This window comes from Halichoeres trimaculatus, unplaced genomic scaffold (genome assembly GCF_033239565.1).
Source record: "Halichoeres trimaculatus isolate MK-OKI-2021-1 unplaced genomic scaffold, fHalTri1.1 fHalTri1_scaffold_14, whole genome shotgun sequence".
NCBI lineage: Eukaryota > Metazoa > Chordata > Actinopteri > Labriformes > Labridae > Halichoeres > Halichoeres trimaculatus.
The window spans coordinates 21,183,951-21,207,907 of NW_027437192.1; the positions used below are offsets into that span (position 1 = coordinate 21,183,951).

At 41.6% G+C, this 23,957-nt stretch overlaps 1 protein-coding gene across 4 annotated transcripts in view; it reads left to right on the forward strand.

Moving 5' to 3' along the window:
- dync1i1a (dynein cytoplasmic 1 intermediate chain 1a) overlaps nucleotides 1-23,957 on the forward strand; it is a 70,111-nt gene that overhangs the window by 38,506 nt on the left and 7,648 nt on the right. For all 4 annotated transcript variants that reach the window (XM_074686461.1, XM_074686463.1, XM_074686464.1 and 1 more), the window contains 5 exons: nucleotides 10,220-10,366; nucleotides 12,459-12,572; nucleotides 12,726-12,859; nucleotides 13,586-13,730; nucleotides 22,164-22,304. In XM_074686461.1, the coding sequence (XP_074542562.1) occupies nucleotides 10,220-10,366; nucleotides 12,459-12,572; nucleotides 12,726-12,859; nucleotides 13,586-13,730; nucleotides 22,164-22,304 (681 nt within the window). The remainder of the gene's footprint in view (nucleotides 1-10,219; nucleotides 10,367-12,458; nucleotides 12,573-12,725; nucleotides 12,860-13,585; nucleotides 13,731-22,163; nucleotides 22,305-23,957) is intronic.

Genomic DNA, 23,957 nt, shown 5'->3' on the forward strand with positions numbered 1-23,957 from the left:
GCAGGTGCAAGTTTACTTCTCTGCCTTTATTGTAACCCAGCTCTCACTCATAGTGGTTGTGTCTTCTTTTCTATAGCTTTGGGAGGATTTTGTCCTAATTTAAGACACACGACTCAAAGTCTCTGTCAGGATATTTCACATTGTGTTGATGACCGCAGATAATGTCATTAGCTTTAGCTTGGCAAGCTTATTGTCTATTGTCTATTTTTAACATACATCAAGTGGTGCTGAGCTACTTCTTACATTTGCCTTCTGGTGTAGTGACCATGAGTTGTCTCAGCAAATAAGCACATGTGAAGTTAGTTGTAACCTATATACCATTGTGTTATGGACGCTGCAACTCTAGGCCTGATTCAGCCCAACATTTCATTTTGTTTAAATCTCCTTTTAATATTCTGTTACCTCTTCTGTTTCATAACTGTGGATAAGAATCTGATGATATATGACAGATATAAATTTGTTTGAAAAATGGACCTAAGGAGGAACTTATATTGACTATATCTTAAGTTTCTATCTCAGGGTAAGAAACAATAGAGCATTGTATGGTTGGGGCAACAAGAATTCACAACACAAACCCAATAATAAAGCCACAAACCAGATAAAAGTGAATATATGAGCCAAGCAAACAAACAAGATATGGAAAATAAAGGAAAAGGAGTCTAGAAGGCAGAGAAAGGCCTGTTTGTGTTCCTCCTCATGCCTTCACTCCCTCAAACCCTCATTCTTTGCCTGGTGAAATGGAGACTCAGCTCGGTATTTCTTCCTCCTTGCCAGCAACCACAGAGTGACAAAATCCGTGGGGTGTCATAAACGAGCAAAGCCAGGGGGAGAAAGGGAGGAGAAAGGTGGTCGGGAGGGAGTGGGGGGAGATTGAGAAGCAGGGATGCAATGGAAGACAGTCAGATTCATCTGGTCCTGATAAGGCAGAGTGGAAAACAGATGAGTGCGGTGAGCGAGGAGGGGGAGGAGGGGGAGGAGGGGAGGATAGATGGAGCACAGATCTACTGGGGAAGATATTCAGTCTGCTGTGCCCCCCTTTTTCTTCTCACTATACCATGCTCTCTAATTCGGACTTCCCAAGCCGACTCAAGCAACAGTTTGTTGCCCGAGGAAAGAGCTAGAGAAAGGAGAAGGCAACAAAGGAGGGAGTGTTCGCCTCCCTCATGCTCCCTTTCTCTCTCTGTCAGTCCTCCAAACCTCTCTAATCCCTCGCTGGGTGCCATCTTTCATCACAGCCTACCATGTGTGTATTATCCTCTACAGAACACTTCCCATTAATATAATAAGGGCTGCCAGAAGCACTTAGCCTTTTGAGCCTCTGTGAGATATAGTAGATAATACTTTATGTGAGTTTCTCCCTCACTCACTCTTTCACCCACACACACAGACACACACACACACACACACACACACACACCTTGGGTTAGAAGAGAAATGGAACCCTGTGTTCTGACTTGGAGACAGTCTCCCTCCAAAACTTCCACAATTTATTTCATGCCCAATATACCAGAGCGACTCTCTCCGCTGCTTTTTCTTCCGGGAGCTGTCACTCCCCACATCCTCTCCGTCTGGGCTGGCAGGAGATGACTTGGCAGGTGTCTGACCCGCTCTGCATGTGAGATGAGAACCATCCACAGAGCGGGTCTGAGTTTGGAAATGAAATGTCAGGCTCAGTATCCAGTCTCAGTCCTGATACGGAGATGCAATCATCACGGGAATATTGTCGGCACGAGTATTGTTGAGGTGTTATTTAGACAGATGTGGCGCTTGTATGACTGGTATGTTCAGACTTATGAATCTGAAACAGAGAGAGTCTGCACAGGATGGGAGGAGGGTAGCATCAGATTAACAGACAAAGTTCAACTTTGATTGATACCAAACTTAAATTCTGAGACTTCACACACTCTTAAGTCTATGTTTAAAGCTACAGGCTAGTCCAGCTTGGTAAAAGACAAAACAACAATGGATGATGTAAGAGAAGTGTAGGTAAACTTTAACACAAACATTTTGAGTTCCCATCTCTAACGAGCAGCAGTGGAGATTATGGGGTCTGCCTCCTCCATGTTAACAGATGGGACATGGGCTAACCCCCCATTTACACATAAAGCAGGAACGCTGTACACTACGCCACACTTCAAAACCACTCTAGTCAATCATTGCGTTGCAGTCCACTTGTGCCGGGATCACCAACAGCTGAGCGTGGTTATTTCGCTGCGAGTCTATTTTTTCAGTCGCTGTAGAAATGCGTCAATCCCCATAGAGCAGATTGTACCAAACAGGAAATCAGACACAAAAACGATCAGAGTATCCGGTCATTTCAAAATAAAGCACCATGTTCTGGCCCTTGATCGTAAATGTCATCCTTGTTTATCAAAACTACATCACTGACACATGGACAGAAGTCATCAGCAGGTCAGATCCAGAGGAAATGCAAGGTTTTGTAGGAAGAAAAATTAATCTTGCAGGTGAAAAATTTATAATTTTATATGATACAGCACATTCTTTCTATAAGGACACCAGCAGAAAGGAGAAGGCATGGACTGAAGGTGCTGAAGTTTTGGGAGGGCTAGGTGAATTTAACATGCTAATTAATTACCATGCAAGTACGTTGTCATGGGTGGGATTCCTGCAGGAACATGTGGTTCTCATGTGGTTCTCACGTGATCTCGGGTATCCAGCTGCCATTGGTGCTGCCCTGCAATGGCGCTCCAGAGACGTGGCCAGTACGAATTGGTGAATGCCCAAAAACCCGGCACTCAGGCTTTATGTGCGAATTAGGGCTAAGGCCCCGTTAACACAACGTTTCACCGGAAAACAAAAAAAAATGCAGCGGAAAAAAAATTCCTCTATATGGAAACACTGAGAGGCTGGAAACACTGTAGTATGCAAGCCAGGCCTGTAGTTGACGATATAACTGAAGAGTCTTTTGGTCACCCTTCACCAAAGTAGAGGTGGGCTGATTGTCTGGGGTATATATTGAATGTGTCTTTGCTGATCTCAGAAGTGCAGCAGCAGATTTACATTTTGTTGAAAGGCAGTCGGCAGATTCAGCAGCAGTAACACAATACGGTAGTTCCTGTTTGTTGTTGTTTGGTTCACGCATGGCAATGTAAGTCGCCACGATAAAAGACAAATGTGCAAAGCGGAGCAGCACATCAGCGTTTCCACTGAAACTGCGTCCAAGAAAAATTTCCCTCCAGAGGTCATAAAATGCAGTTTCAATACCTTTGAGAAAAGAGCTGTGTTGACGGACCCTAAATGAATGTTCAATAACTTTTACTCACACATGGTTTCTGTCATTAAAGTTAGCTCTAGACATATTGATAATAGTCCAAATACTCAAATTGTGACGTGTATTTTTGTTTAGTAACCTGATGCCATGATTTAAATAGAGGCATAAAACAGCTCCTGCTGTCATGTTCACCTGGTTACCAGAGTAAAAGAGATGCAATTAATGTTACTGTAAGACTCACTGAACTTTCCATTTCTATACGTTTCTACTTCAAACTGAACCGAGAAGCTTTTTCACTTTTGTCCGTGCCAGCTCTCTCAGTTTTATCAGTTAGTTAAACGTGTGTTAGCTTCAAAGATGGGACGCCGATTAAGCTGCTTAACTAACCAGTCCATACAATGCAGACTCTGGCTCACAATACATAGCCAGCACAAGTTGTCAGTGCTTGTTTGCACTTATTGGTTTGTGAAAGTCTCTTTTTCAAACTTTGGAGTTGCCATTTTTCATGTCTTGATCTAGATTATCTTTAGCGAGAAGTTAATTATATGGAAGAGAGTGGAGAGAGTGGCATTGCTGTATCTCCATTCTTGTTTTTAGAAAATGCCAGACCAGATGAGATTTACAGAGACACTTGAGAGAAACTGGACTTTTTCAAAGCGCCTGTTAAGATATTAGATAGCTACAAATGGTGGAAGGGGCTTATAGTTTTGTACTTAGCATCTTAGAGGTTACCTTTGGTGGGCCTGATTAAAAATAAGTAATTATACTCTGTTTCCAATCAGACTCTCAATTAGACCATAGGTAATAAAATCAATATCATGTAGCACTGACAAAGGTTAATAACCAGCCTTGAGACCACAAACCCATTGGGAACAAGGCAACTTGTGAAATTCCACACTGTTATGAACCAAACATGTCTGAATATTCCCAATATATTTTAGAAAATTTGGTACACTAAATTCCTGGACTTCGCCTCGCTGCTGGACAGAAAAAGCCCACCGCAGCTGTGAACAGATTCAGCAGTGATCTAAGTTAGTTTGCTGCTGACAGCTGAAGCTGATTTACAGTACAGACATGAGAGTGTAATCAATCTGCTTGAATAACTCTAATACAGCAGTGCTCCAACTTTTTCTTTGATTCAGAGTTGAAGCTTTACACAATAAATATGTTCCACAGTCATGTGAACATAGTCAACTACACAGCCTGAAATAAATTTCCTGTAACACATGCAGAAGCAGTATTTTGGTTTTGATGGTAGAGGCTCATGAATGAATAAAGTCGACAGAAAGACTAAAGAAATACAGCCTGAACATAATCAGGCGCTCCATAATTCAGCTCTAATCTCAGTCATTAATTTAAACATGACATCCACATTTCAAAATCTGCTTTGGAGTGTCAAGCAATTCCCTTTGAGTTTAAGTCATAAACTTCCTTATAATGCAGGGCAAATTGATTTTTATTTCAGCACTTAATGACATACAGTATGTTTAAGAGGTGAATAACTCCAAAACATATGTGCCGGAGTGACGTTTGATTAAAAGCATTTATGGAGAAACGCTTTCATGTTAAATCCAAGCTGCTGCTGCTGCTGCTGCTGGCAGGCGCCTCAGAGTGCACCATCGGGACAAAGTCGTGCTAATTTTCAGTAGCTCTTTGACTAAGCCTGGCAGTACATTAGGAGGATGATGGCATAACCTGTGGTTTCTCAAAGAGGCTATTCAGAGTTTAGTCAGGATTTGTCCTCTTTAGATGGGGACACTGATAGGGCTTAGGAGTTAAACTAACATGTGGAGCAAATAGAGGCGGCTCTTGATTTGATTTAGCTTCTCTTTGTCATAACACATGTGGGGTAGAGATGTTTACTTTGAGAGATAACTGCTGTGAGGATGACAAGAGAAGAGGGGAGGAAAGAGGGTTTTTTTTTTAGTTTGTGTTTGTTGTACGCTTGTGGATTTGTGAGCCTAATTTTGATGGTGTTAATGGTAAAAGATTGATTGGAAACACTGGTGAGGCGTCTGTTTGAGATTAAATACAACAGTTTCCCTCACATAGATAATACCTGGCATAGGTGATGGCTGCCCAGACATTTTTACAGCCACCCAAGAATGTTTGCAGACCATTTTTGCATGTTAACCCTCTACCTAAATAGCACTTTTATATCAGCCTGTCTTTCTGGACATACAGTCCCACAAAGTGAAGAGTACTCAAAAACGAATAAGTAAAGTGAAAATGATCTGCTTCCTCACCATAAGTTGAAAGAAAGAGGCCATTAGCCATAGCTTAGCAATAAGATGTGAAACAGGGGAAAGAACAAATGTGTAGCACAGTTTAAAAAAAAATCACATTTGATAAAGTAGTTTTAACCTCTTGCTTGAGGCCCTGTTTACACGACAACATTTCATCTTAAAACGCTTAAATGCAGTTATAAAAATGCGTTTACACGGAAATGCTGAGGGACTGAAAATGCTGTAGTAAGCATGCCAGGCCTGTAGGTGGCGCTATAACTGCCTTGTCCAGAAGCTGCTTTTGGTAGATCTCCACCGAAGCAGAGTTTGGCTGATCATCTGGTGTAATGGCGAATGGTAATGCTGCGTTCCATTTGTACTCAGGTCCTCTTTTTTTCTGATAAGTTTCATTTTCATACGAGGTTAAAAACGAGTCTTCATGTAACGTTTAACAATGATTGACAGCTGCTGTTCATTTTTGGGGGGGATTGTAAAACATGTCGGGAGTTAGAGTCAAGAAGTGATTAGACTTTTGAAAGAAAAAAAATTATTATTATTTTTGTCACCCAGCTCCACTCAGATTCTCCCAGAATCCCTCACAGTCTCTACTGCACAGACTCTGGCAGCAAACTGCTACAATGGCTGTGCCTGTGACGGAGGAATTTTGGCTTCAAAACAGCACAATGATAAATGGCAGAGCCATGCTGTCCACTCTATATACAGTCTATGGATCCGACCTACAAGTCAGAAATTCCGACCTTGGGGGGGGCATTCTAGCTTTGCGTTCCCACTCGGAACTTGAAAATTCCAACTTCCGGGTACAAATAAAACGCAGCATAAGTGTAGAAGTGGAGCAACAGAAGTACATTTTGTTGAAAGACAGTCAGCAGATTCAGCAGATGAAGCAGCACAAGCACAACACAGTAGACCACGACAATCGTTACAACAGTACAGCTAGTCTGTTGTATTGCCATGTGCGACACAGAGCTTGACGTCAACATTTCCACTGAAAATGCCAGCATACTGTCTACATGGCAACAGTGTCGGCAGCATTTCAGAAAAATTCCACTCTGTAGACTGTTTTCAAAAGTTTGTGTTTTCAGCTAGAGAACAGCGAGAACACAGTTTCCACGTTAACGCAAGGCCGAAAAGCAACATTACTTTTGTGTTTCACCCTGAAAACAGTGGTAAACGGGCCCTTATTCTACAAGCAAAGCATCAGGCAAATTTCCCTAAATATCAAACAGTTATTTGATATAGACAGGAACAGATCAATGAACTGTTGGCTCCTACACACTCTTCCAGGTGTTAAACCTCTGCATCCATTACTTGTTCAGCTGCTCAGCATCATTTAGTTCCCCCACTTCCTGGAAGACACATACATTCATACTGTTATCCTACTTAGTTGATGTCTGTGTTTGAGTACAAAGATTACAGAAGCCAGGATATTGTGGAGTCTGATGAACAGGAAACAGATCTCAAACATCAGCTCCTCAGAAAACCACAGAGTTTAGAGGTCATCCCAAAGCTTTGTGAGAATAGAAGTGGTCTAACTGAGGGCTGACCTGTTCATGTATGTGTCAATATCAAAGAGGTAAAAAAGGTGTTTATTTTCTTTTTCTTTAAGTTAGTAATAATCTGTGAAATCACTAAAGCATATCAAACTAAACTAAAACTTGTGTAATTTTGCTCAGTGGTTTATTAGGCAGTTACAGATTGTTTATTTTCTTTATTGTTTTGAGTCTGGTCATCTGGAGTAACTTGAGACTACAACTACTCTAAAGAAACAAAACCGAGAAAGACTGATCACAAAGTGTTTCCTGTCACAAATATTTGCCTTTTAGTATCTTTTTAATGTGAGCTGGGAGTTTTGAGTTAGGTGCTTCACACTAAAAACCTTTCTAGTCACGAGAAATACGAAAGCCAGTTGGTTAAAGTAACCTCTTCCTTTTACTGGTTTACATCGATCATATTGAATTGATTTGAGCACAACAGTGTAGTGTATTGTTCATAGTGGTTCTTTTATTGATTAAAATGCTTATTCATTTCTTTAGACTGCCTGTCATAAAAAGGAGAAAACCATCCAGCATCATGGAGCGCTTTGATTTGAACTCTTTGTTTCTCAGTGAGTTCTCTTTAGTCTGAACATGAGTTCACACTTTTATTCCCAAATTTGAGACAGCACACTGGAATAAATAAAGTTGTCTGAACTTTACTAAACTAAACTAAAATGAACTGAACTGAACTGGAATTCTCTGAGAAGTCAGACATAAGTCAAGACTAACATTCAACCACCAAAACATTTTTTTTTCTGTTCAGGAATCAGAGTAAATAGCCTTAATTAGAAGTCATAGCGTAGTCATGCATCTCATTTTTTCCTGCTCTTTTGTAAAACAGTGCATTTTAAAATTTATGGATAACAACACTATTTACTAACAGCATTAAAGATATCAGTTTGACTTAAGAGCTTGCACATACTGGTCGATAAACTGTAACAGAAACATGGAAGAATGGTGGCAAACACCACACTATAGAATAGAATAGAATAGAATAGAATAGAATAGAATAGAATAGAAATAGAACTTTATTTTCATTTACGATGAAATTGAAGTCACAGCTGCAATCAAGACAACAAAAGTAACAAAGTGTATAGAAAGTGCAAAAAGATCCATAAGAAATAGATGACGACAGCTTGTCCATCATTCTCCAGTTCAGCCTCCACCTCCACAGGGTCCAGGACTGAGCTTCTTCAGAAGTCTGTTCAGTCTCTGTCTCCTGGATCCTGTCTGCTCACAGCAGGTGAAGCTCCTCCAATGTGGCGTTGGTGTCAGATGTTAGCTCCATTATGTGAATAGCATGATGCTACTCTGCCTTCTGGTATTCCCTCTGTTGCTGGGTTAGCACAGCTAGCTCCTCCATCTTATTGGAGATAAATCTTACGTTCTCAATAACGATGGATGGAAGGACAGGTCCATGTCGTCACTTCTTAGCGCACACCTGAGAACCAGCACGTCGTCCTCACCTCCTTCTCCTCACCTTGTGGGAAGACATCAGGCCTTACACCAGTTAGCATTGACATGCTACAGGCTGCTAACAGCTGAGTTCACATGTAAACAATGCAGCCATGTTACATGTAGGATCTCCAGACAAACACAGGAGAAAAGTAGTAAAAATATCACTGAAAACAAAAACAGTTTGATGTCCATGACCAACAAATGAGCCATACAAAGTATTGATCCACTCCAAATACAAAGAATGAATTTAGAAAGAATTGACCACCTGTAGTAGAGGCGAGGAGTATTAGCTGCTTCCTAAATTCTCATAACCACTTTACAATTTGACACGTTAGTGTTTAAGAGTGTGTGTATTTAAGACTAGTTTTAAAATGATGAAAATTTTTTGTCTCTTATTTAGGTGTAACGTGTATTAATACATGTGTTTACTGAACTGAACCATCAGTGGCTCTTTTATTGCACATGTTGCACTGCTCTTGCTGGCATTTGCTGGAAAATCAGAAACGACTGCTGAGCGTACATACAGATGACCACACATGTTATTTTACGTTTGCAAAAAACAAAACAGTAAAACAGTCTTTATCAATAAGTCTGAGTCCTCTCTGTCTCTTGAGTCCGGGTCATAGCTTTAGTCATCAGAGCTTGAGTCCAAGTCATGAGTCCTAAAAACCAGCCCTGGAGTCTGAGACATTGTCTGGAGAGGTAAAACACAGTACTTGTGTTGTTTGACTGTGTGTGTATGATTTATAAAGTGTTATATCTTCTAACATTTTATCCTCTCCTGTACAGTTTGGAGGATTCTTACACAAAAAGACTTTCTCCGCCTCAAAACAGAGTCATACCTAATGTACTGTTTTCAGGAACTCTAAAACTGTCACCAACTGTTCCTCCAACAAAATCTACGAGTATATTGGGCAACGCTGCTTTTGCGAAACCCACCCTGACTGTTTTTACAGTTTGGCTGTTTTTAATTGTGATGCATGTCTATGAGCTTCTTGTTCAATGCTCTCTTGGCCCTGTCATGCCTGTAATTTATTATTCCTCTCAGCCTGGTTTTGCTGCCTCACTTGGTGAATAGATGGATGGGTACATTTTTGAAACACCACCTACCCTTCTGCAGCAGTCTCTCATAACTCCGCTGCACAGATGCTTCAGTGGCCTGGTGTCAGGGAAGGCTAGCCGCTGCACGCAGAAGCCCATATGGGATGAGCACTGAGGAGGAACCAAAACTCAATAAACACAGCATTGTGGAGGGAGGGAGTTCAAGGGTGCGCTTGTCATGATGGAGGCTACAGTGAGCGCTCCAGTGGCTGCTGGGGTTTTGATGCTGTAATGTGAAACGGCTGGTAAAAAGAGGACTACAATTCCCCTCTTTGTCTAGTCTCCGCCTCAGCGTCACCCCTCTCTCCTCTCCTCAGCGGACCCTCACGTAACCAAACTCATCATCTCCCCTCTTCCCGTCTATCTCCTCATGTCTGCCACCCATCACGCCGCCTTGATCACTCGTTCCCACTCACGCTCGGTCTAGCGTTACCGTTTTTCGCTTCACATCTTTCTTTGTTTTTGCTCTTTTCTCACTGTCTGGCATTTTATCTCCACATTTCATCAGAACAAGCTTTTTGATTCTGTTCTTGCTGTATTGGTTCACAGTGATATATCACTTTAAGAAATTCTCTCATAAAATCACTTCACACCTGAATAAAATGTGGTGAATCCTCCTTTCCTCTCTTTTCTCCCCTTTCTCTCAGTCTCCTGTAGTGTCTGTGGGCTTTGCCAGGTTTCATCCCAACCTGGTTGTGGGGGGCACTTACTCCGGACAGATCGTCTTGTGGGACAACCGCAGTCACCGTCGAACCCCCGTCCAGAGGACTCCTCTTTCTGCTGCTGCACACACTGTAAGCCTGTCTCTCTGTCAGACACACAATTTTAGTACAACTGAGTTTAAAACACTTGGTGATAAAGTTGCAGTTGCAGAAATTATTAACTTAAAAGGACACAAAAATTATACACAACAATCCCAAAAATGTGTCCATGATTTAAAAATCATTTTTAAAGTTCAGACAAGCTTTTAACAATAATACTTACTTGCTCATTCTAGCCCTTATTATGTTCAAATATGTTCAAATTCTGTGATTTATAACTCTAAGAAAGGCTTCTAAATTTGTCCACAGTGTTGATTATAGAAAATGTTGATTATATAATGTTTTTTATTCCTTAGGATCCTGGGAAATTTTGCAGATTTACACTTTTTTACACACAACACATAATCTATTTCTTAAGTAACAAAAATACAAATATGCATAAATAACTGTTTTCCTTGATTGTTTACACAGATTTTCTGAAACCATGTCTCATAACTCTTAGAACTCTACACACAAATTAAAACACACACACACACATATAGGCAAAACCGATTAATTCTCCTGCAAAATGCAACTGTACACAACAAAGTTAATACTTCTCAAAATGGTGTTTCCTTTTTTAAACACACAAACCACCAAATGAATGGACGTTTACTGAACCAGTTGAATACTGATGTGCTCAATGTAAAACACTATGACGAATGGAAAACACTTCTTCTCCATTCATCACAATGACTTAGGCCTTTTTTATGTTCAGTGTTACACTCACTACATACAGCACAGAAATATGTGTGTTGTAAAATATTTTACAAACAAGTTTTTATACTCAGAACACACAAATATACTGTAAAAAATATATATTTTATTTTCCCCACAAAATCAATGTATGTAGTGTACATCTTAATCAGCATAAAGTTGCACATATAGTAGTCTACACACAAAACAAAAGAAGAGTTGACTGTGTATAGTTGCAGTAAAACATATGAATAAATAGAAAAAAATAATTATGTCGCAAATAACCTGCGTCCATAATCAATTAACTTTTGTCTTTTTAATGACAGTGTGTTCATTGTAAAAACAAAACATTTTCTACATGAAAATTTTGCCAAAAGAAGAGAACTGTGTGTAATGTTTTGAAAACAGCGTGTTTCAGACCTGCAGTTTAAGTGTGAAGCAGAAATTGTGCTTTAGCAGAATTGGTTCAGGGGGTTATTGGTGCAGGGGTTACATGCTATGGTCACTCTATACCAGAATTTATGTGTAAACAACTGAGAAAAACTGTAATGACAAACAAAAAGTTGTGTTACTACAAGAAAATAGCTTTTGGTTAAATTCATCTTTGCTGTGCTTGTGGAAAAACTATTCACACATTTTTCATATTGATGTTAAAATGTTATTCCAACAATGCATGACAAGCAGCTTTAGGACACACACGCTCTTGACCTGTGCGCTCAGATCCTGGACAGCTCTGTTCAGACACATCAGTGAGCTCACACACCCTCCAGTAATTACTTACTGATGTACTGTACTCAGTAATATCCTCAGACCAGGGGGCCACAGCAGACACACACACACACACACACACACACACACACACACACACACACACACACACACACACACACACACACTCACACACGTCTACATGCCATCCATGCTGCAAGTTTAAACTCTAATAATGAAGCCGTCGTTCTCATCCTCCCCAGCCAGCCAGCGAGCATGCTGCTGATTACTGAATAGATTCTTTGTGCTGGCGGATACACAAATCAATTACTACCCAGTAGTGACATAATGCTTTACACACTGCTGTGGGTTTGCACAGCAGTGCATGTACGACTACATGCTGCTCTGCGAGCCGTCTGCGAGCTGGTGGTACATAAAGGATCCCATGATGTCATGTTTTAAGGGCAAAATTTCAATAAAGTCCCCAGACCATGTTAACAGCTCATTTCTATAAAAGAATGCTGAATAATGGAAGTTTCTGCTGTCACAGCTCTGTGTTCATGATGGAGAGAAGATGACAAATGTGCAAAGAAAACTTTAAGCTTTGTAATTTGTAGACTTATGAAAGTTAATATCTCCACTGATCTCATCCACTCATGGCTTTGTCTCTTTGCGTGTGTAGCATCCAGTGTACTGTGTGAACGTGGTCGGCACCCAGAACGCCAACAACCTGATCACTGTGTCCACAGATGGCAGGATGTGCTCCTGGAGTCTGGACATGCTTTCACAGCCACAGGTACAAACACACTCATCACAAACAGCACTTTACACCTGACACACACTGGTGTCGACATGTTGGTACAAAGTGTCCGTATCTCTGGGACAACAAATGTACAATAGCTCACATTAAAGCTTCACTTTGTGTGCGTGTGTGTGAATGTGTGTTTAGGAAACCATGGAGCTGGTGTACAATAAATCCAAACCGGTGGCGGTGACGGGCATGGCTTTCCCCACTGGAGACGTTAACAACTATGTGGTGGGCAGTGAGGAAGGCACAGTGTACACAGCATCCAGACACGGCAGGTAAGTGGACTCATGTACATGTAAACAAAACACTACAGAGAATACTGTGATTGATCACTCGTGGTTAGGGATGACTTTCACATTTGAAGCACTACAGTACTGATGCCCAGTACCTGGGAGATGGTATCAGTACTGAACAGTCCAATTTTCAGTACTTTTGTTTGTATTTATGTGGTAATAAACATTTTTTTTGATAATAAAATCTTTACCATATTTATTTCTCAATATATAGACTCGCAATGTTGTGTTCATATCCAGCATGGAAAATCGCCTACTCTTTCATTCCCTCACAATCACAAGGATGCATTTAGGGACCTGAACATAGAACCATTTGATTTAATGTAAATAGGTACTCGGTACTACAGAATTCTGCAAGTACCTATAAAAGGACCTAGTTCAGCACCCATCCCCACTTGATTCTAAAGTTGTGCAAAATCTGCAAAATATTCATATTTAGTCAGGCAGGTTTTATTTTACCTATGCCTTCAAAATAAGTAGCGCTTCTCAGAATTCAAGTTGTTTTAAAAATTAGGTTGATTATTTCCTCTCAATTTGCCGAGTTGATTGTTTCACTTTTAAACAAGGCTCCCTTGCTGTGCTGTAAATTTACTTTTGGCATCCCCGGTAAGGTGCAAACCACTTGGCTGCTTTGTATTTAAACACGTTTAGATGACTGAAAGAGTGTCCAGCTGATATGTGTGTCCCACCCATGTCTCGCCCCCACAGTAAGGCCGGTATCTGTGAGATGTTCGAGGGCCACCAGGGACCTGTGACCGGCATCAGCTGCCATAGCGCCGTGGGCACTGTGGACTTTTCCCACCTCTTCATCACCTCCTCCTTCGACTGGACTGTCAAACTCTGGAGCACCAAGGTATAGATTTAAGGAGGGAGGAGGTGTGTGGGGGGCTGATTGTGGACCTTCAGGGATTGGAGAAAGAGAGAAAATGAGTGCGAGAGAGCCGGCAGCAAGTGAGCGCTGTAGATGAACGTCTTGGGAATTTGGTTTCTTTTCTCATACTTGTGTTTCTGTGTGTGTGTGAATGTGAGAGGGAGAGAGGAGGGGCAGGGATGCAGTTGTGTTGCTAGGTGTGGGGTAAAGTGATGGAGTGGCAAAGGGACACACTTAGCTGACAGGTTTACTGTGTGCTACCACTCCTAACATGTACTAATCATGTACAGAGATACAGGTAATAATGCTAAAGACAGCTGGATGTCACCTGTCAGTCAAAGCTCAGGGAATGACTGCCCTTTACCTAAAAATCAAAAACAAAGAACAATCAGTGACGAGGTGGAGATACGGTGATTGGGAAACAGAAAGAGTTCAATCAGATCAACTCCTTGTAATGGCAGCTCTTCATCAAGTCTTAAACCACACGCATCCCACTACGTTCGCCTCACTCACTCACTCAGACACACTCTGAAGGCGAGCCCTCCTCCTCCTCCTCGCTGGTTTTAAAGTGACCTCGTCCACTCCAGGCTTTTGTTCTCCTTTCAAACCGATGTGATGAATTCCATTTGGCAGCATTTCAGTGGCGGTGAAAAAGCAAACAGAGGCTTTTTCTGCCTTTGTGGGCGTTGGAGAAAAGAAAAGTTGGCTTATTCATTAAAAGCAACTTTTGCAGGGCGGTGCGGTGAATTTATACTGAGGTACCAACGTCAGATAAAACAGGATTATAAGATATTTGTGAGATTCCTTGAGTAGAGTTGAAATAGAAGATGAAAATGGTGATGAGGTGTAACGGATTGCATTTTGCAGAAGCAGCAGTACAGTCTGTTCAAATAAAAGGAGGTGATGCTGAAGTTTGAGGACAGAGAACTCAACATGAGCAAGGTGTTGAAAAGCAAACACAGCCAGAAATCAAACAGAGACCTTTTCAATATGAGGAAAATACATAATGCATATTGCATAATACTTGAGATTTATTCAGGATCTGGTTACAGAGTTCATGCTTGGCTGCTACAGGCTGTAAAACAGTCTGATGACTTTTAGCTCGTGTGTGCATGCAGCTAGTCCCTAAGTCTTGTGTGAGGACTCCCGTGACACGTATTAAAACACATTTCTGTGGACTTTCATCAGACAAGCATGTTATTTTTCAGGATTTGGGAATTCCCTTTTCCTTTGAGGGGCACCGCAGGAATGTGTCTGTCTCTTACTCAACCCATATTTGTGTGTGGGCATGCAGGATACCTGAGTGTGTTTGGATGTGTGTGTGAATTCACACCTCGTGTGTACCTTAAGCAAGCTGCATTTGCTTACTTTAAGTTCCCTTGAGGTTTGCCTCCAACGCAACTGTTTCTCTCTCTCACACACACACACACACACACACACACACACACACACACACACACACACACACACACACACACTCCCTGTGAATTCACTCCACACTCAGGCAACCACACCACACACTTGCATGGTCAAAAGTTGTCGTACAGAAGTCTGCTGTTTTTGTACTCAGCGGTGCAAATATTGTGGTTGGTAAAAAAAACATTTGAAGTCAGAGAGTTAGAACTTTGTGATAGAGTGATTCTACAATTGAGTGACTTCAATAATCTCATGCCCTTCATCCAAAATCAAAGATCTGTTTGGTGAATAGATGAAGAGTAATCAGTCAACTGGGACTTATTTTGGGCCATCACAGCCAGCTCAGATGACTGTTTATAGATTAGACCAGATTACATCTGGATTTTTAGTTAACGACTAAGTTGTGCTTTTATGATCAGTATGAATCAACCAATTAGAATTCTCTATTCAAAGACAATGTTTGTGTAGTTTCAGAGCTTTGTTTTTAAATCTGCCATGAAACCATGAAGCTAGGAGTGTGTTTGTGACAGAGGTGGAACAACCAGGGGAAATAAAATAGTTGGAGATGGTTTGGATCTCCATCCAAGTTCAAGAGCTGAGAGGTTTAATGTGAGATTCTGACTGAAAGGAATACAGAGTAACATCCACGGACACTGGACATCAAGATGCTGAGTGTTACTGCTGTCACGAGTGGAGCTTGGTTACAGACACTCTCCCTGCTCTTCTGAATTCTGGAGTGTCCTGTAACAGCAACAACAACAACAACAACAACAACAGTCGTGGCAGCAGTAACACTCAGCATCTTGATGTCCAGTGTCCGCGGATGTTTCCTCTGTATTCCTTTCAGACTCCATCTGTAGCAGCTCTGTGTGCTCCGGTTCATACAGGTATCCTTTTGGTTCCAAAGTGAATGGAACTTCATCGTCGCTGTCATAGTCACTCATTTTGAATTTCCTACGCTGCCTCACAATCCTTAGAGTACAAACAAAAGAATTACGATACTTGATCAAACTTACACGAGGCTACAACCGGCGCCCAAAGCATAGCTTGTTTACATTCCCTACAGCTGAAAGAAGGAGGGGGGACGGAGCGCACTAGCGCTGTGCGGAAGGATACATGACCAGTTAGTTAGGTCTGGATAAATGTTTATATTTCAGAAGACTTGATGCACTTAAAAATATTTTATGTAGCGTACTCTTAAACTGTGGTATTACTTTTTGATTTTAGTTCTTGTAGGCAGAGAAAATAGCCTTTGAATTTGGTACAGTCTCTCCCTGTTAGCTCCTATTTCCTCGTCACCATCGATTAAAGTTTGTGTCTTACTGAAGCAGAGGAGACAACTTTCCACTATGTCTAATGTCCTTAGTGGTCACATGGAGCTCATACAACCCCACTTCAATAAAACTGAACTATCCCTTTAATGAATTTATATGGATTCATTTGACATTTCCTCAGATCAAAAAGTCTGTAAAGGTAAAATTTGGATTTCATTATTCACAGGTATTAGTCACATGACTTGCATTAAGCCTGAGAGGCAATAAGTACACTAGTCAAATGAAATCTTTCCAGAACTTCAGGGCCGGGATGTTTACATGTATGTGGGCAAGCTCCAGGGTGAAGGTCTCTGAAGATTCAAATACCTGAGTATATTTTCAATCCCAGCTGTGTCATAATGTTGCTGTTTGAGAGGTAAAGGGTAAGAAATTCTCCGTCATCAGAGCAAAAATGGGTGATACAAATTTATTCACCTTGCTACTGTTAGCTAGTTTCTTGATGATGTCAACAAGCTACAGCTAGAGTTGTTAGTTACCATGTCCAAAGGAGTACCATGAAAAGATAAGCTGACTGAACACACATTAATTAAAATACTTATTCTGTTTGAAAGGGTTCTTTTTGAAAGACAGAGAGGTTTGTTTACCTGCTTTACTAGTTTCAACCCTCTTCCGGGGTATTCGTCAGAAGCATCACGTGATGGTGAAGTGACGTGTCATAGGCTGCTTTTATGGATTTACCAGTCAGCAGGGAAGCTTGCGCCCCCTACTGACTGGCACTTTCTCCAGGACCGCGTCCCAGGTGTGGGATAGGGTGTACGCTCCGTCGTCCCGGTTCATAGATGTTGATGCGCGCTTCCTTATCTCGATGGCTTCTCTGATCCACCTATGGAATTTGTTACTTTCAGCACGGATGACCCTGGCATTGTCCCAGTTCATGATGTGGTTTTCTCTTTTGCAGTGGTCTGATACGGCTGATTTAAGATTTTCCTGGAGTGCCTGTTCTTTTATTGTTCTTGTTTGTCTGTTGGCTGTCTCCTTCTCACACTCCTTTTGATGCTCCTTCTTACGTGTACTGAATGGTCCCCCTGTCTCCCCCACGTATGTTTTATTGCATGATAGGCATGGGATTTGGTATATGACGTCACATTTTTTGTCCTGGTGAATGGTGTCCTTGGGTCTGACGATGAGTTGTCTGAGTTTGGTGTGTGGTTTGACTGGCGTGTTGATGTTGTGTTTCCTCATGGTCCTCTGTATGCGTTCTGTGACCCCCCTGATGTATGGTAGTGTGGCTGTGGCTGTTTACACCCTATCCCACACCTGGGGCGCGGTCCTGGAGAAGGTGCCAGTCAGTAGGGCATGACTGGTAAATCCATAAAAGCAGCCCATGACACGACACTTCACCATCATGTGACGCTTCTGACGAAGACCCCGGAAGAGGGTTGAAACTAGTAAAACAGGTAAACAAACCTCTCTGTCTTTCAAAAAGAACCCTTTCAAACAGTATAAAACTAAGAAGACAGTATGAACCTTTTCAAGCTAAAATACTTATTGTTTACTTCGGTTTGCCTTAAAGTAATGGTTGCCATTATTTTGATCCCCTTCTACAGAGAGCAGAGCATCCAAAAGCAGTAATCCACAATTTTCTTCTCAAAAGTTTGTCTTGGATAGAATACTTCTAGATGTCTCCTATGTCTTTCTACTTTAACAACAGCTTAGTCAAACAGTTGGTAGCAGAGTCTGTTAATTCCCTATTAGCATGTAGAAATATACGGCCTTTCTTGCCCACTGGGGGGGCACTCTGTAACTGTGTGATATCACCTAAAATAAAAGAGTATCCTAGAGCTCACCACAAATGAGGATCATACTATGGGCCCAATTTGATACATGTAGTTATATTCATTGCATGTCACAGAGAAGAATGTGTGGTTGCACTTTATATAAATCCTAAACTATTCCAGACATGAAATGATATACAATGCCAATATTTTTAAGATAAAGTAGGATGTGTCAAATGGGTCAGGGTCTTTTGTTTCTTGAGTGTTGTTGTCTTTGTGCTCCGTCTGATCATATATCTTTTACTTACAGTTATATTTACATACACTTACTCGTTTCTTTTTGAATACCAAGGGATTGAATTATGAGTCCCCTGCAGATAAACTTTATTTGTCAGGCCTTTTTTTCGGTCTGCTGGGTGTTTTCTACCAAGAACTCCCTCAGAAACTGTAAAAAGATGAGCTATGAGGAGTTCAAATAGCCACATATATAAAAATGATGAGGAGGATTTGTTTATAATTTAGATGAAAATATTGCTTTATTCATCAGTGAATTTCTAAATGATATGAAAGGGGTAAATGTACTTCTGATATACTTTTATTTCCAATCTGCTTTAGCTGAATGAAGTGATGCTCTCCTGTGATGTTACCTGTTTTAAAGTGACGCCTCACCAGTTCAAACCAGCACCTCAGCACAGGACAGATAATGACAAGCAGTTTCTCTACACGTGGCGCCACAAGGATTAAGCCTCATTTTAAGATTACTTTTAAGACTTGTTGCTGCAGATTATTCACCAAAATTACCTTATTTAGGACGGGTAGATTATGGACAGACTACAGTAAAACAATACTTTGCATTTTAAAAAGTGGGTAGACAAAGGCAGGGTTTGTTCCTTTCGTCTGAAATACATCAAGAATTTATTCCATAAAGCAGAGTCTCATATTGCTTCAGATTGTTGTCTAGGAGGTCAGATTAACACAAAAATATGACGTTTTTTAGGAAAACTCAAAAGCTGGAGAATGAGTGTTAGAGTTATGAAACAGGATGGAAGCAAGAAGAGGACGAGAAGGAGGGAGAGCAAGGGAGGATAAACAGGAATCACTCAGCTGATCGAACGCTGAACCTGTGAGATGGAGTTAAACGACCTCTGCTGTCACCCGCAGGCTGGAAAACAGGTTCAATCGAGGCTTGAAATTGGTTTGACTGTTTGTGTTTGTGTGTGTATGTGTGCCTCGCTATCTGTCTGCAGGTCTCACAGCCCTCAAAACAACCGTGGTGTGAGAGTAAAGGTGATGGAGAGAAAGAGAAGGAATGAGAGAAGGTAGAAGAGAGAGAAAGAGAGGACTGCATTCCTTTATTTGCTGCTCCAGCCAACCTGTCTCCTCTCCTCCTCCCCTCCCACTCTACCTGTCAGGAATGCAGTTTGTAAGCCTGTGGAATCCTCACAGCAGCTCTGAAACACACACACACACACACACACACACACACACACACACACACACACACACACACACACACACACACACACACACACTCATATTTTATTAAACAATTTTCCCACACTTCTTCCGTTCATCCCCCGTCTTTAATTGCAGCAGCCTTTAGCCTCCAGATGCAGCAAAACGAGTCAGTGAACTCTCACCTTCTCTGTACGCTGTGTGCCGTGCAGGAGATCCACACAACATGCCATGCACACACATACAATCATGGTGTCTGTGGGAGCACAGGCTGCATTTATCTGACAGTGTGTGAATAAGTTTTGTTCCTTTGCCAGGCTTTTACAGATCATGTTTTCTCCCATAACTTCAGTCCTTCACCTAAAACCAAAAGCTGCATTACTTTTTTAACCTACTGTCAAGGTTGTTTTCCAGGACTGAGATGTCAGTAACTTTAACAACCTATGTAAGCTCCGATATCTCTGATATAACTTGTTTTTAGTCATGTTTTGGTCTTTAATCAGGAAGAGAATGGAAAAATGCCAAAGATGCTTTTGTAAACAGATTGTTAAAAAAAAAAAGAGTCAGATTCAGTAACATCCACATTTCGGTACAGAAGATTAGCGATGCACGATATTGGATTTTTGCCGATATCTGATATGCCGATATATTGAAACCCCTTTTGGCCGATACCGATACCGATAATCACAAGTTTGTTTGTTTTTTTCACTGTAAAGAAAGCTAAGTCTATCCTGTACTGGAATTTATATGTTACTCTTATTGTGACGGTCTTATTTGTTTAAGAAACACACATAAAACAAGACAAAAAACATTTGATTTTACCATAAATAAGAAATGTATTATTTTTTCAAACTTAAGACACTCAGTATTGAAATACAGAAAAATAATTTCTTAAGATCACATGAACTTTAAATGTACAATGCATTTTTAAACATAAACAAGTTGCATTTGATTATTTTAGAGCTACTGTAACAACCTGGTGACAGACACAGAGTTCTGCAGTGCAAATAAATGAAGTGCTACATTTTATTTAAGGAGCTTATTTTTCAGATGGAAAATAATAATAATCCTAACTGAATAGCACCTTATCGGCTGTGCATATCGGCAGAAATTTTCATATCTGCCGATACCGATTAACGTGTTTTTAAGCTTTTATCAGCCGATACCGATATTGTGCCGATAATATCGTACATCCCTACAGAAGATGACTGGTGTTCTGTTGAAAATGCCTTAAACTCATGTTTAGCTAAACTCGACAATGAAACTCGAGTTTTATAACAATTCTGTCTTTTGACAGTAGTTACCATAAACTGTATGAAACATGGACGTAGTCTCCGTGACATCACCCATCTGTTCCTGATACCCGGAAATGAAGCCCATCGGCGGACACGGCCATATTGGATGTGACGCCAGATTTGAGTTTCCTTTCAAACAGCTACAGGGCGCCCATCAGTCACATGAGCTGAGCTGTGTCACTGGTTAGACAATCAGATGATCTTAATATCTTCTAAACTGCTGAGTTAAGAAAAAATTGCCAGTAGCGAAATCAGTGATTCAGACCCAAGCTGTTTTTTGACCCAGGCTGTAAATATGCTTATTCATGCCGTAAAAGTCTGGGGTTTTGGGGGGTCTCGGAGTGTACGTGGTTCCTGCTGCCAGCCTCATGTGGATTCTTAATGAACAGCAACTTTCAGCACTTCCTCATTGGCTTCATTTTCCTAAATCGGATGTTGCCCCTTGGTTGTTACAATTCTTTATTCGCAAATTTTGTTTAAAAAATGTACAGTTTGATACCGGCTCAAACAAGGTTTGGCTGTTGGAGCCTCACATGGACGCTCGCTGAACTGCAATATTTGTTATCTCCTGAACGGCTTCATTTGAAAACATCGGAGGCTGCTCATCTGATTCAGCTGAGCCAAAATAGATAGAGCAGTCGCAAATTTATTTTTAAGTGTGAAACATTTAAAAATTTTACTTTTAAGGTATTTTCTACACCTGCTCATAAAAAAAATAATTTAAAATAAAATACTCAGTTAGATTATGTTTTATACTCCAGGGTCCAGAAATCTTCAAAAATGGGCACATTCTGTTTCCAGCGCCACTTCCTCTTCATCCATTGTCCACCCCTCCTCCTCCTCCTCCCGTCTCCATCTCTTCCCATCCCTCTCTGTGTCTCTGTCTCTCAGACAGCTGTTGTGTTGAGGTTACAGTACACCTTGTGCAGGGGCCCTCCCTTTCATCTCTCCCAGCGGTTTTATGGCTCTGTGTGAATGTGCGAGGCTTTTTAATTAGGCTCTGCACCCAGACAGGCCCCAAGGCTGAGGCAGCGCCGCTCTGTCTGAAGCCTGCTCACTCCCTCTCTCCATTCCTTCCTTCCTTCCCTCTCTTTCTCTCTTTTCTTCCAATCTCTAGACCCTCATCTGCTCTAATCCCCAACTCTGTCTTTTCTTCTGCAGTTTTTCTTAGTGATGGATCTCTTCTTTTTTCTCTGTCAGCACAACAAGCCTCTGTACTCATTCGAGGACAACGCAGACTATGTGTATGACGTCATGTGGTCGCCTGTGCATCCAGCGATCTTCGCTGCCGTGGATGGTATGGGCCGCTTAGACCTGTGGAACCTCAACAACGACACAGAGGTATGTGCGTGCCTGAAAATAGGTCACAGTGGGCGTGTTTCTGTGTCATCTTTTTGTGCGTTGACGTGCATGTGTGCTGTCCTCAGGGCCTGTTGTTGGGTCTTGGCCCTGAACCGCACAACCAAACACCCGAGACTTTTCCCTCCCACCGCCAGCCCCTCCACATCCCTCCATACAGCAACACAAACATGCACACAAAGTGCAAGATTCCCCCGTGGGCGTTTCCCGCAGTTCTTGCTCTAAATCACGCTTGGTGACATCTCCCCACCCAGACGTCCCGCTAACATTCCTGCAACCTCTGTCCAACGTTCAGGCGGCCTCAGGACCCCGCCACCTCCTCTCATCTGCCTCCCACACCGTCCCATCAGTGAAGAGCACACATGTGCAGGAGACCTCAGTCCACAGTCCAGAGCTCATGATGAAAATAAAATAACCCAGTGAGAACATTTCTCAGTGCTGTGGGGAGAGATTCATTCTCAGGAAGGGGGCAGCTAAGGCCACTGAGGGGAGATGAATCTATATTTTATCAACACATGTGGTCAGAAATATCTAATGAAATGTAAGGGCATAAAATACACTATACACTACGGGATTTTTTGTTACTCGTTAGTGAACACAACATTCGAACTGGGCTCCTCCTCCATGGCTCAGTGCCAGCACCAGCACACACCCATTGCCTCCACCTGTGACTACGTAAACACACTCCCTAGCCCAGCACCAACCTGTACCATTGTGTTTCTATGTGAGAGACTTGAGAGCCATGCACCTGACTTAGGAAAAAGCTTTATATGTTTGGCGTTTGGCACACTACGCCCACTAACATAGCTGCTCTGATTAGATTGTTCCACTCACGATCAATACACAGTCACTTGTGACTAGCTGGTGTAACCTCGCTTACTCTCCTCCCAGAAACAACATGATACAACCAAAACATCATCGTACGGACTAAGGAGGGGGTTGAGGCAGACACAGACACTGACACATATATAAAGGCCCATAGAAGATGATTGAGCTGGATTATTCCTGTAAAAGATGACCCTGGCTTTCACTGTAAATATAACTATCAATCAATATTAGCTATCTTGCTGCAGGCTTGATAGAAAGATGGTTCCCACCACAGGCTGCATTCACAGTGGATGACACACCTACATCTCCTGCTCCTGTAAATAATGAGGTCAAATATTTCACTGCAGGGGAAAACAGCACATTTTACTGTTGACATAATTTGGAGCCAAGTGATTCTACTGGTGGAGTTTTGGGATTGATGTCATGATCCCACAGCTAATCAAAGTGCACATTTTACTCAGTAATACAACATCGAAGACTCCTCAGGTTGATACTCTTCACGGCAAAAAAGTTTTGGTTTTGGTTTTGAACAGAAACTCAGTCGTGAAAAGTTCAATGACTTGTGTGTTAGTGTTGATATTTCTCCCTCTTTCCTTTACCTTCGACGAGGAAATCTCAGGTGCTGCGTTTCTTAACAGCTGTCAATCAATACGTCAGCCTCTGTTAAGAAATTACAACTTCCCATAAAATCAACATGATCCGGACAATCAGTAACTGTTGACAAACTGAGGTTTGTTAGGCATAAACCAGCCAGTCATCAGGGAGAACTTTAAATATTTTGGCTTCACTTTTGAGGAGTCATCATGT